The 13310-nt window shown below is 41.7% G+C and overlaps 1 protein-coding gene across 1 annotated transcript in view; it reads left to right on the top strand.

Annotated features, from left to right (window-relative positions):
- The window catches only part of diaph3 (diaphanous-related formin 3), a 287165-nt gene that overhangs the window by 115416 nt on the left and 158439 nt on the right, over window positions 1–13310 (top strand). The window contains 5 exon segments of the mRNA XM_046857511.1: window positions 2432–2550; window positions 2662–2726; window positions 4744–4848; window positions 8463–8613; window positions 8616–8743. Coding sequence (XP_046713467.1) covers window positions 2432–2550; window positions 2662–2726; window positions 4744–4848; window positions 8463–8613; window positions 8616–8743 — 568 coding nt within the window.

Here is a 13310-nt window from a genome sequence, read left to right on the forward strand (position 1 = left end):
AATGATTCTCCTTTTTTTTAATGTTCTCATTCTCTCTCTCTCTCTCTCTCTCTCTCTCTCTCTCTCTCTCTCTCTCTCCTCTTTCCCCAAATCTGTGTGCCCTCCACTGGCAGTTGCCCGTGGGTTTGGGGCGTCTCAGTGCTGCAGTTTTCTTCGTCTCCAGGCTGTCACAGATGCTCAGTCAGTTTTCATCATGTTTGATATGCTCGGTAAAGAATCCTGTAGCGTGAACCTCTCTGTAGTGAGCAGCACGAGCGATGCTGAGCACCGGCCAATCAGAGTCGGCCAGGAAATCAACTTCATGTGTTCTCATGCGGAGGCGAGCGTTCCCGGATCCAGCTCCCTCCTCCGTCTGTTTGCGTGGGACGGCGTGGAACACATGGAAGCAGAGCAGTAATCGTATTTGTCTCGTCATACCCCCATGTTCTCAAACAAATTCACATTGAGCAAACGTGGCGCGCTTCTTCCCGGGTCACGTGGTGCGCTGCTTCTTTGGTCACGTGGTGCGCTGATTCTATTTGGGTCACGTGGTGCTCTTCTTCCCGGGTCACAATTTTTTTTTTTATCTCATCAACGGCTTCTCACTTCTCAACAATAAAGTCTGAAAGGAGCTGAGATCATCAGTGTCTCCTGAGAGTGTAACTAACGCAAAACCCAGTGTTACTTCAACAGAGAAACACACACTCTAACATAGATGCACACACGTGCGCACGCATACTGCGTTTCTTCTATTGTTTCTTCCTTTCAGACACTCACACAGATACACTCCTTCTTTCTCTTTCTTTTCTCTCTATATTGCAGTCATGTTTTGCCTGTACAATAAATCCACACACTGTTGTTGGTATACCACTCCTCTCTCATTCCACCTTTTTCATTTTTATTATGGAAAATGAAATATTCACATAACTTTTATAATAAATATTTAATATAAATACATTGGGTTCAAGTCGATAGTTTTCCTCTTCTATTGATGCTGGGTGGCATCTAACTGCCTGTCTCTCTGTCTGTCTCTCTCTTTTTATTACTCCTGCTTTATTGGTCTGCCTGCATGTCTGTCTGTCTGTCTGTCATTAATTCTTTTGCTTTATTGGCCTGTTATGTGTCTTTATGTTTCTTACTTTATTGTTCTGTCTATCTATTTCTCTTGTTTTTTTTTGAGGTTTTGGTCAGTCAGTCTGTCTGTTTCTTGCGCTTTAGTTTCGATCTGTGTCTGTCTGTCTGTCTGTCTGTCTGTCTGTATTTCTCTTGCTTTATTGGCCTTTTATGTGTCTTTATGTTTCTTGCTTTATTGTTCTGTCTGTCTATCTGATTTCTCTTGTTTTTTTGTCAATCTCTCTGTCTGTGTTTCTTTCTTCTGCTTTATTGTTCTGTCAGTCTGTCTGTTTCTTGTGCTTTAGGCCGATCTGTCTGTGTCTGTCTGTCTGTCTTAATGTTTCTTGCTTTATTGATCTTTCTGTCTGTCTTTTGTAGGTCTGTCTGTCTCTTTATTTTTTCTTGCTTTATTAGTTGGTTGGTCTGTCTGGCTGTCTGGCTGTCTGTCTGGCTGTCTGTCTTTGTGTTTCTTGCTTTATTAGTTAGTTGGTCTGTCTGTCTGGCTGTCTGTCTTTGTGTTTCTTGCTTTATTGGTCTGTAAGACTGTCTAGTTGTCTCATTACTGAACTGTCTGTCTTCATTTCTCTTGCTTTTTTTTATTTTGTCAGTCTGTGTTTTTTATTCTTTTTTGGTCTGTCAGTCTCTCTTTTTTCCTGCTTTATTGGTCTTTCTGTCTGTCTTTTTGTCTGTAAGTCTGTCTGTCTGCGTTCTTTTAATTCTCATGCTTTATCGGTCGATCCGTCTGTCTAATTCTCTTGCTTTATTGGTCTGTCTGTTTGTGTGTGTGCATGTGTGTGTGCGTCACTGATATCCAGGTAGATGGAGGTGTGGCTGCAGGCTTGATGGCCTTGCTGTTGGGATTAAGTGGGCCGTGCTCTTTATTGATTTTGTGTGAGTGCCATAAATTGTGCCACGCTGCCCCTAAGCTATGGCATGCCTTGTTAAATTCTTATCTGGAATCAAGGTCTCTTCAACCTCTCCTATCTCCGGCTCTGGCTGTGTAATTGGGTACATTAAAGCGGAGCCGGGCGCATGTCGGCCACGCGGGCCTTATGAAAACAGGGATAAAAGGCGCGTTAATTCCATATTGGCCGTGACACAGGGACGATGCAGGGGCCGTCGCAGCACGTCCGTCCTTTCACACGCTTGTTGCCGAGCCCAAAGACTCGCTCGGCTCCCACAAACTTCCAGCTGTCTCCTAAAAAACACTACACATTTTATTCTATTTGTGCTCCTTTTGTATAAATAAAGTCTGTGTGTTCAGGTATAGTGTGTTCTGTAGTGTGCACACACACACACACACTCAGATGCTTGCTTTGTGTTTTTTTTTTTTTTTTAGGCCTCAGTACTTTAAGATCATAGAGGAGTGTGTGTCTCAGATTGTACTTCATCGCAGTGGGACAGACCCGGATTTCTCCTACCGCAAACGTCTGGACGTGGACTTCTCTTACCTTCTAGGTGTGTGTGTGTGTGTGGTCTTCTTTCTCTTGTTTTTTGCCCTACTGATAGTGGTCTTGTGTCTCAAATATATGTGTGTGTGTGTGTGTTTGTGTGTGCGTGCGTTTTCAGAGGCGTGTGTGGATAAGGCCCGGGCAGATGAATACGAGCAGAGAGCTTTAGACCTTGCACAGAAGGTAAGTGACTTTTCATGTCTGTTACACACACTGTCTCAGTCTCTGTTTATCTCTCTCTTTTTCTAAGCCTTCACTACTTTATTTTTGTTTTTTTCCCTTTCCCCTTTTTTTTTGCTACACCCTGGTTTCTTTATTGAAGCTCGTGGCCTTTGAAGAGTACTCAATACTGCACCATTTAACCCTCCTTAATTAAAGGCAGCGTATTCGAAATCGTTCAAACAGCCATTTGTAATTAACAGTATTCAGAGATTAAAAGGACGGCCGTATTGATTATTCCGAGTGCACCTTTGGTCAGAAGTTGCCGTTGCTGGATCCGGAGTTGAAAACCACCCTCTGTGCTCTAGATGTACCTACATGCGGAAGCACACGATTATATTGCCATGGAATTTTACCTTCATTTAAACCAGGAGACCTAAAACCTGTTCCAGCATGACAAAGCCATTTCCACGAAGATCTGCTTCACGAAGATCACGAGTGTCCTGCTATAGAGCTCTGAGCTCAAATGATGAATTAAACACTGCACCCCAGGCTTCCTCACGTTCTCCCACATCACAAAAATCTCCATAAGCACAAAATCTAGTGGAACATCTTCCCAGAAGACTAAAGGTTATTATAAGAGCAAATGGGGACTAAATGTGAAAACGGTATGGATTTAGGAAGTGCAACCTCACGCTCAAGCATCCGTGTACGTATGGGCAAAAGTATGCAGACACCTGAGCGCTGAACGTCCCGTTCCAAAACCGTGAATATGTGTTCACTGTTATAATAAGCTCCACTCGTGTAGGAAGTGAAACCTGGGATAAGGACGATGGCATTGTGATGCTGGAACAGGTTCGGCTCTCAAAGTCCGTGAGTTCATTCTATACAATTGTGTGCTTTGAACTTTGTGGTGGGGAAGAACCGCTGGTGGTTTGTGATGGTCAGGTGTCCACAACGCTTTGGCCATGAAGTGTAAAAAAAAAAAAAAAGTTCTGATAGTTCTCCATAGCATCCGATATGCTAACGGCGTTCAGATGCGTAGCAGGGTAACTTTTATTCCCCGCCTTAAATCGTTCACCTTCATAAAAAGTTCCCGCTCGAGTGTTAGAGCTACATTTGCGATCTATGGACGCGGCACGACGAACATTATTTTTTTTTTTAAGACCGGCTCTCGTAGGCCGAACGCGTATGATAAGGTGTTTATCGGACTAAATGAAATAGCCCGGGGATTTGGTTTACGGATTTTTAATGGCTTCCCGTATCTGTGAAAGCCCCGGCCCAGCGAGTAGTTACACATCATTTTGACCGTAAACAACGGCGTCCTCTGCGCTAGACTAGATAAACAGGTTGTTTTTACACGCCGCAAAGTTTGCTCCTGACGCATTATATATAATCAGATCTGGCATAATGGTGTGTGGGGGGTGTGTGTGTGTGTGTGTGTGTGGGGTGTGTGTGTGGGGGTGTGTGTGTCAGCAGCCCTGTCATTCAGCAATCCACCTTGTTAATGGATGCCAATTAGGCTTTTCAGAGTATTTGGAAAAAGGGCTCTGTTTTCTTTATATATATATGAAAGACATCTAAGAAGACGTCTAAGATCTAATTCCTCCTTCTCCTGATGCACCTGCAGTTGGATCTTGATTCATAATGGTTTGTTTTTTTCAGGCCCCCGACAGTGGTCCCGTCTCTGTCCCGTTTCAGGGTGAGGGGGCGTGTCCACAGCAGTGATGTTGATGTAATGAATGCTGACTTGCCCAATGTTCCCCTGTAAACTTCAAACTTCCTCCTGTTTTTCTTTAATCAGAATGATCAGAAGCCTAAGTTTTGAAATAAACACGCGTGCACACGCACACACCCACACCCACACCCACACACACACACACCCCTACTTGTTATTTTCCAAACAACATTCCATTTGTAAATCGTTCTGATTTGGCTTCACAGGGTATTTATGAGCGATCAGAAGCGCCACGTGAAATCGTGTGTGTTCGTCCTTAAAAACACAGGCTCCAATGCGCTAATGCTACTTCTGACCCTGCAGTTTGATGAAGAGATCATGGGGAGACAGGAGGCCGTGGCGCAGCTCTTGAAGAAGGAGGAGAAAATCAATGTGCTGGAGGCAGAAGTGCAGGCCTTCAGATCTCAGGTAGTGCCCCCCTTTTTCTCATCCTGACGTCTCTTTTTCTGTCAACTTGTTTTCAGAAACCAGTTAGAACCTTTTATGGACCAAAGGTTCAGGACACCTGATTTTTTTCCAGCCATATGTGGTTCTTTGTGTTAGCACATTTGCACATTTGTGTAGGGCGTTTTTACAAGCGGGAGCACGGAATTTTCCCTTCAGTTGATCTAGGGAAACCAAACCTGTTCTATATGGGTTGGAGTAGATCTTGAAAATCATAGGTGACCACCAGGCCATCAGTTCTCTTAGGTCCACTCCTGTGAAGCGTCTCAGTCTGAGTGATATTTATTATCTGGTCTAATCAATGCACCTTTTTTTTTTTTTTTGTAGCTTATGGAAATAGTCCAAAAATATACCTATATATATATTTTCCTACCTCTGTCCAAACATTCTGCACTTTCTTTCTGGCGCAATACACTCCAGCTTCACCGTCCCTGAGCGAGAGAACACGGTCTCAGTAGCAGCACTTCTCGCAGCACCAGGTTGATGCAACGCCCGTCACAATGTCTGAAAGAGTTTTGTTTAAAATCTGCTGGATAGGAAAAACTCAGAGGAAAGAACTCGGGTCTCGAACAGGGTTTGTTAAGTTATTTTTTTATACAATTATTGCAATCAGTACACCGACTTCTGTTCAATTTGCATCTTTCTTTCTTTTTTTTTTTTTTTTTTACCAGAGGGATCTTGAAGTATAATCGCTCCTAATTGCCGCCACAGTATTCCGTCTGAACATGATCAAAATGATGAATATTGAAAGAGTAATTGTTACGAGTGTCTATTATAATCGCATTGTTCTACCACGGGGAGAAAACACAATGATCTCGGCTTTAATACAAAGCGGTGGGAATAGAAACAAAGAGCGGGAACGTAAATGACACAATCGTACGTCGGAATAGTGTCTGATTGCGAAGCTGCCGGGTTTCGTTTCGCTTCGCGCCGTATTATTCATTTACTTATTTATTTGGGTTAGTTTACTGAAGTCCCCCAGGCGAAACTTAGGATCCTGAATGGTGAATAAGCCCCCACTACTGATTCAAGCAAACACATATGGGCCTGATGGCCCTGTCGTCCACATACTTTTGACCATGTAGTATATACTTCATAGACAAAAGTTTGTAGCCATGTGATTATTATTATTATTATTATTATTATTATTATTATTATTATTTTTATTATTATTATCATTATCATTATAATATTATTATTTTTTATTATTTTAATTATTATTATTATTATTATTATTTTTGTTTTATTATTATTATTATTATCATTATTATTATTTTTATTATTATTAATTATTATATTATTTTAATTATTATTAATATTATCATTTTATTATTATTAATAATTATTATTATTATTATTATTATTATTATATTTATTATTATTATTATTATTATTATTATTAATTATTATTATTATTATTATTATTAATTATTATTATTAATTATTATTATTATTATTAATTATCATTATTATTATTATTATTATTATTATTATTATTTTTAATTATTATTATTATTATTATTATTATTATTATTATTATTATAATTATTATCTCTCCTCTTCTGCAAAGATGTTCCACTAGATTATTTTTCTTCTCTGTAGATCGGTGCTCATTCAGCCACACGTGCGTTCAGGTACTGATGGTAGGTGAGGTGAGGAGACCTGAGGTGCAGTCAGCATTCACACTCACCCTAAAGGTCACGTGAGATCTGCTACTCCAACCCTGACTTTGCGCGCAGAAGCATCGTCATGCTGAGACAGGTCTCAGTCTCCTAGTTCAAGCGAAGGAACAATTCCATGCCCCCACATCCAAAATACAGTTGTGTAGTTTTGTGTCTGTCTTGTTGTAGCTGTAACTGTATCGGTGAAACAGTTTCGGGCTCGATGTATCGATCAAGCAGAGCAATGAGATTAAATTCAAGAGTAATCTGGCCTAAACGACTCGAAGAGATCAATTTAAGGTTTCGTGGCTGGAAATTATATACAACACCAGCATTCTACATTTATTTTTAAGCATCTCTTCGAACAATTACTAAGTGTGAAGGATGTGTGTCCCCTCCTCAGGTAGTCGAAGGCGATGTTTTATTTTCTCTCCCCGGTTGCTCCTCAAACCTTCAGATTGCTATGATAAATAGAGCGCCAGACGAACAGTTTATTTGATGAATTGCTTTTTGGCTCGCTGGGCCGCCGTCGATAGTGCCGATCAGTTGTTAAATAATGGAGCCCAACGAGCGCAGTGAAAGTTTGCAATACAGGCAGTTAGAGCGATCAATCACGGCGATCCGCTATCATTCGAAGCCGTTCCGTGTCCCACATAAACGTTGCTGTAATTCATTCTAGCTTATTACCCAAAAACCCATGATTTAAGAGGGTTGGTTTAGGGTTTGAATGAAAGCAGTTACATTTTCCGTATGTTCTCTTATATGTTCTCCATCTTGGTTACACACCAGGTTTATTTCTATGGCTGGTGTGAAGATGAGGTCAGGCTGTTTAAGTATCTCCATATATTCCAGTTCATCTTATAGGTGTCGAGGTCCGGGCTTTATCGCAGAGCGCTCATGATCTTCCACACAACCCGTGTGAAGCACATCTTCACGGAGATCACGTGCATTGATTTATTTATCGTTTTACTTCATTCGTGGTGCAGATTTCCTAACGCGCCTGAGAAAAAGAAAGTATAAGGTTCGTATGTGTTTTAAAAAAAAACAAAAAAAACAACAGCCCCCATTTAGTTTGCATCATTTCTTCTCCACTAGGTGAAGAAGGTGAGATGAGGAGGATTGGGGCGCAATCTGAATTGCAGTTGACCTCCATGAGTTTGAGATTTAAGCTCTTTAACAGGGCACTCGAGATCTTCTACTCCAAACCATATTTTCATGGAGCCTGGATATGCACACGTGGACATTGTTGTGCTGGAACTGGTTCGGCTCTCCTAGTTCAAGTAAAGGGAAAATTTCATGCTCCTGCATCCAAAGACCTTCTATACAATTGTGTGCCTTCAACTTACATCTGGAAAAATCATGTGTTCCAATACGCTTGTCTAAATAATGTGTGTGTGTATATATGTGATTATAATTTATTAAAAGCATGTAACATGTTAACGAACTTCAAAATTTAAACGATTCTCATTCGGGTTGATGTCTGGCCTTTGATCTGAAACATTTAGGCCTTTGAACTGTTCCAGTGAAACTTCGCCAGCATGTATGTTAGTCTAGTCTTTTTCCATTTGGACTATGAAGCTCTGTCCTACTCACAAGTAGATTTGCAGACTGGAACCAGTTCCCTTTTTTCCAGTGTTTGACCATTCATCTCTCCTTTACCCCTGATGAGCCTTTGAACTGCATGAAGCTTCCACCACCGTGCTTCACTGTGGAAATAGTGTAATCAGAGTAATGAACAGTATTGATCATTTGGTTCATTTATTGCCAGGGATATAAAAGTTATAATCCATATTTGATTCATTATAGTAGTTTTATCATTATATCAACATGAAATTTCGATGATGACCATTAAAATGTTTCCAACACTATTTTCTTTGTTCATATTTGTATGTTTTTTTTTTTTTTTTCTGTCTGCAGTTTGGGACAGTTCCAGTGTGTGTACCTACAGGGCAGTCTGTCCCATCCGTACCACCAGGACCTCCTCCTCCACCCCCATTTCCTGGAGCTCCTCCTCCTCCACCTATGCCAGCCTGTACTGCCATGCCCGGAGTGCCTCCTCCTCCTCCTCCTCCCCCCCTCCTCCTCCAGGACTGGGGGGTCTAATGTCCTCTCCTACCCCACACGTGCTTCCGTTCGGCCTTCAGCCTAAAAAGGAGTTTAAGCCTGAGACCATCATGAAGCGCCTCAACTGGTCCAAGGTACTTTTTTTTTTTTTTTTTATTCAAGTGTTTTCTAAATGCTGTCAACGCAAATGCTGACCAGCATCAGCTGTTTTTTGAATGGAAAAACAACTGATCAAAATTTCAGCCGGCTTCATCCAACATTCTGGCCTTACTCTGAGAAGATCATACGGATCACTGCAGGCTTTTCAAAGGCAACAAGGGAGTGACGGGAAATAGGAGACCCTGAAGAACCCTGGCATGACCCACCATGCCCTTGGCCTTCTTTGCCCTGCCCCGCCCTGCCCCACCTCATTTGCACTATCAAAAACCCACCAATCAAATATCGTTTTACTTTCAGGATCAGATGTTAGATTGGGAATATTTCACACTTTAAAGCATTGTTGATAAATGGTATTGTGAGATTATTATAACTACACTTGATATAATTTAAACAATCAGGGAAAATGAACAGCCTTTTTGTTCCTTTTATATTATTGTTTGCTTTTTAAACAACCCTTTTGCTTTATTCAATAGCATTTGATCAAAAAGAAAACAATGGTGTGTCTCTTTTTTTTTTTCCTTTTTTTTCTTTTTCTTTTGATTGCCAATCAGAAAACAAAACAAACAAACAAAAAAAACGAACACAGCCCCTCAGCGTAAGTGCTCGTTTTCAAAAGTCAGGGACGTAACACGAATGCTAAACCGACGTGTGGTGAGAGAAGCGAGAGCATTTCCAGACTTTATCTTATCAGCTACCTCCATTTTATCTCCATAAGAGATTGATGGTAGTTGGTTACTTTCTTAAAAAAATATATATATATTTATATATAAAAATGTGCTGACTGATTACATCACTACGTACGTGCCACACGCTTTACCCAGAGGAAGATTTGGGGGAGAAAAGATGATAATGTCAAAGATTTTCACTTCTAAGCCGCGTTCTTAGCAGAATGTGCAGCTGAACTCGGATTTGCAGAGGCGTTCGAAACTTCTTGTATTAAAGATCTTTTTTTCAAGATTAAACCTGTTTCATTCGGCACGTTTGGGCCGCTTCGGATTGGCGCGCCGATGTCTTTTGACTGCACCAGTTGGGTTTAACTTGTGCTTCGTCTGCAGTCAGTCTCCTCGTCTGTCCGCTCGACTTCCTTCAAGTCACCGCCATCAACGCCGTCGCACTTGTCAGCCCGGGGAGCACTAACTGGCTCGGCTGCAAACCGGGCCGCTGTGTTCACTCCTGTTACTCAGGATCGCTCGCTAATCGACGCTTTCCATTATAATGGTGTTGGATTGAGTTTTCCGATATTTACACATTGATATGCCAAAAAATAGTTCCTTTCTTTTTTTCTTTTCTACCCAATAAAAAAAACTTGTAAGATAATTGACGCGCGAACCTGCGATTATTGACAAGTCGGGCAGGTGTTATTATTCAGCGACGCCCTGGAAGCTCCGCCGCTTTCCCCGAACTCGCATTAGTCTCTCATCCTGAACAGTTTGAGACACTCTGACACGCCACCTTCGCTGTCTGTAGGTAGAGAACGGATGAGATAATAAAGGAATTAATAGCCGATGGAAAATCTGACGTTGGAGAGAAGTGAACGCTTAGATACGAACACCGCAGTGCCGTTCAGTCTCTACTGGGTGACAGCGAAGCGGACTTTTTTGAAATAAAAATCAGTGTGTGTGTGGAGTAGAGATCATGAAGTCTGTGTGTGTGTGTGGTAGAGAAAATGGTGTTGGAGTGTGTGTGTGTGTGTGGGGAGTAGAGATCATGAAGTCTGTGTGTGTGTGTGTGTGTGTGTGTGTGTGTGTGCGTGCGTTAGAGAAAATAGTGTTGAGGGTGTGTGTGTGGGTGGGGGTGTTGGGGGTGAGATCATGAAGTCTGTGTGTGTGCGTGTGCGTTAGAGAAAATGGTGTTAGAGGTTGTGTGTGTGTGTGTGTGGAGTCTAGATCATGAAGTCTGTGTGTGCGTTAGAGAAAATGGGGTTAGAGGGGTGTGTGTGTGTGTGTGTGTGTGTGTGTGGAGTCTAGATCATGAAGTCTGTGTGTGCGTTAGAGAAAATAGTGTTGGAGGGTGTGTGGGGAAGAGGTAATAGATTCAGTGTGTGGAGTAGAGATCATGAAGTCTGGGTGTGAATATTAGTCGAGATCATGGAGTCAGTATGTGTGCAGTAGAGATCATGGAGTGTGTGTGTGTGTGTGTGAGAGAGATCATGGAGTCAGAGTGTGTGTGTCTGTGTGTGTGTTAGAGATCATGGAGACAGTATGTGTGCAGTAGAGATCATGGAGTGTGTGTGTGTGTGTGTGTGTGTGTGTGAGATCATGGAGTCAGAGAGTGTGTCTGTGTGTGTGTAGAGATCATGGAGTCAGTATGTGTGCAGTAGAGATCATGGAGTGTGTGCAGTAGAGATCATGGAGTCGGAGTGCGTGTGTGTGTGCGTGTGTGTGTGCGTGTGTGTGTGTGTGTGTGTGTTTGATACAGATTATGGATGCAGAGTGTGTGTAGTAGAAGAGACCATGGAGTTGGAGAGTGACTGTGTGTGTGGACGTGGTAGAGATCATGGAATCAGAGTGTGTACAGTAGATATCATGAAGTGTGTGTGTTTCGAATCAGAGCAGTAACTTTCCTTTCACTCCCATGGGCCTGGGTGGGGTTGGAAGTGGTACTGCAGCCTGCCACTAGAGGGCATCTGAGACATTTTGGCAGCACTCTAGATTAGAACACAGTGTAGACAGTAGACGTCCTGTAAGACAGAAGACATCAGTGTGTACACCTTCACATCACAGCACGGTCTAACCTGTTGCCATAGAAACCCCAGCGTCGCAGGGTTGTACAGTCGCAAGTGGTGTGTCTGTTATTATTTTTATTACACATGCACTATACAGTCAAACGTTTGTGGACATCTGACCCAAAGATATCTTCATGTAGTTGGCGTTCCAATGGCACCTTGTGGAAATCACACGTCTGAGATAGTCGGGTGTCCCAATACTTTTGACTGTACAGTGGATATATGTAGACCACAGAGACTTCCGCTTTGGTCAGAAAGTCCGTACTTAAATCCACTCCTCTACACAATAATCCTTCATTTAACATCACAGCAACACAATAAAAACAACACAAAACCAGACAGCTGTTAGGGAAGCGAGTGTGAAGAGATCTTCTGTCGCTCAGCACCGAACCTCATTAAATCCCAGCTTTAATTCCTCCTAAAAGGATCAAAAGGTATCGTCAGGCGTCCCGCTCACTTTCCTATTTTTCGGAACGATATCTGTTCGCCTGCGCAGCTATTAATATTTCATCTCCACGCTCCTTCGCAGCCGACATGCAGATGTTGTACAGAAAGTTAGCCATATGTTTTCGCTCGTCTCAAACCTGTTTTGTAATGAACTATTAGAAGCATCACGGTGCTCTTTTCTGGATTCTAATGGCTGGAGATGACACATTCGACGCACCATTCATGTTTCCTTCCCCTGAACATTAATCTCTTATTGAACAAGAGCAGTGAAGTTGGATTGTGGGAAATCCGTGTGTGTGTGTGTGTGTGTGTGTGTGTGTGTGTGTGTGTGTGTGTGTGTGTGCACGCACGCGCTTGCAGGAGCAGCTGTGCTACTACTGAAAGCAGCTGTGTTACTACTGAAAGAACATTAGCACATTTTTTCTCTCTGTACTCCTTTAATCACATAAACAAATCACAGGACTGAGAAGAGAAAAAAAAAATATATATGCTCTTATTTATATTTATTTATTTATTTATTTATTTATTTATTTATTTATTTATTTATTTATTTATTTTTGATCTTTTTCCTGTCCTTTATTTTTAAATAATATATGTTTGGGTGTGTATGTGTAGTCACATTTTTTATATAAATTAATTCACTTTTTTCATTTTTTGTTCTATTTAATTTATTTTCATAATATATAATTGCTTAATTTGTGTAGGAGCATTTCTTTTATTTATTTTTTTAGATTGACACTTACATTGCAGTGTTTACCTCTCTCTCTCTCTCTCTCTCTCTCTCTCTCTCTGTGTGCACGTGTGCACGCGTTTGCATCTTTTGCCTTCAATCCCCAAACACGCGCGCGCACTTTTCCTGCTTTTTGCTCTAAAGTAGCACTGGGTTGCATTGTTACTTTAAGACTTATTACCATGTGGTCCATTTTTCAGCGCTGAGTTTCCAGAGATCAGCGTTCCTCATTATCCTGCACATCTTTCCTTCCTGCCTCTGGTTTTACCTTATTTGCTGTTTTCATAAACTCCTGTCGGCAACTAAATCACGCCAGCGCTTCGACTCCTGGTTATGTCCTTTTTTTTTTTTTCTCCTCCTCCTTTTAGTCGAGTGAGCGAGTGGGTGCTGCGTGAGCTCAGGGTGAAGGAGCTGCTCTGTGTTGTTTGAGCAGAGCCCACTCGGCCGTGTTTGAGCACCCTGAGAGAGTTCTGGATGAGGGCCACTTGAGGGCCGCAGTCAACCGCTGTGAATGATGAGGGAAAGGATCTTGTGTAGAACACTATGAATATTTGATTAAATATTGCTTTTTTTTTTAACGTTTTCACAAGTTCACAATAATCACTTGTTTGTTTGAATAAAGGAGAAGCTTTTAGGTGAA

This window comes from Silurus meridionalis, chromosome 9, assembly GCF_014805685.1.
Source record: "Silurus meridionalis isolate SWU-2019-XX chromosome 9, ASM1480568v1, whole genome shotgun sequence".
Lineage (NCBI taxonomy): Eukaryota > Metazoa > Chordata > Actinopteri > Siluriformes > Siluridae > Silurus > Silurus meridionalis.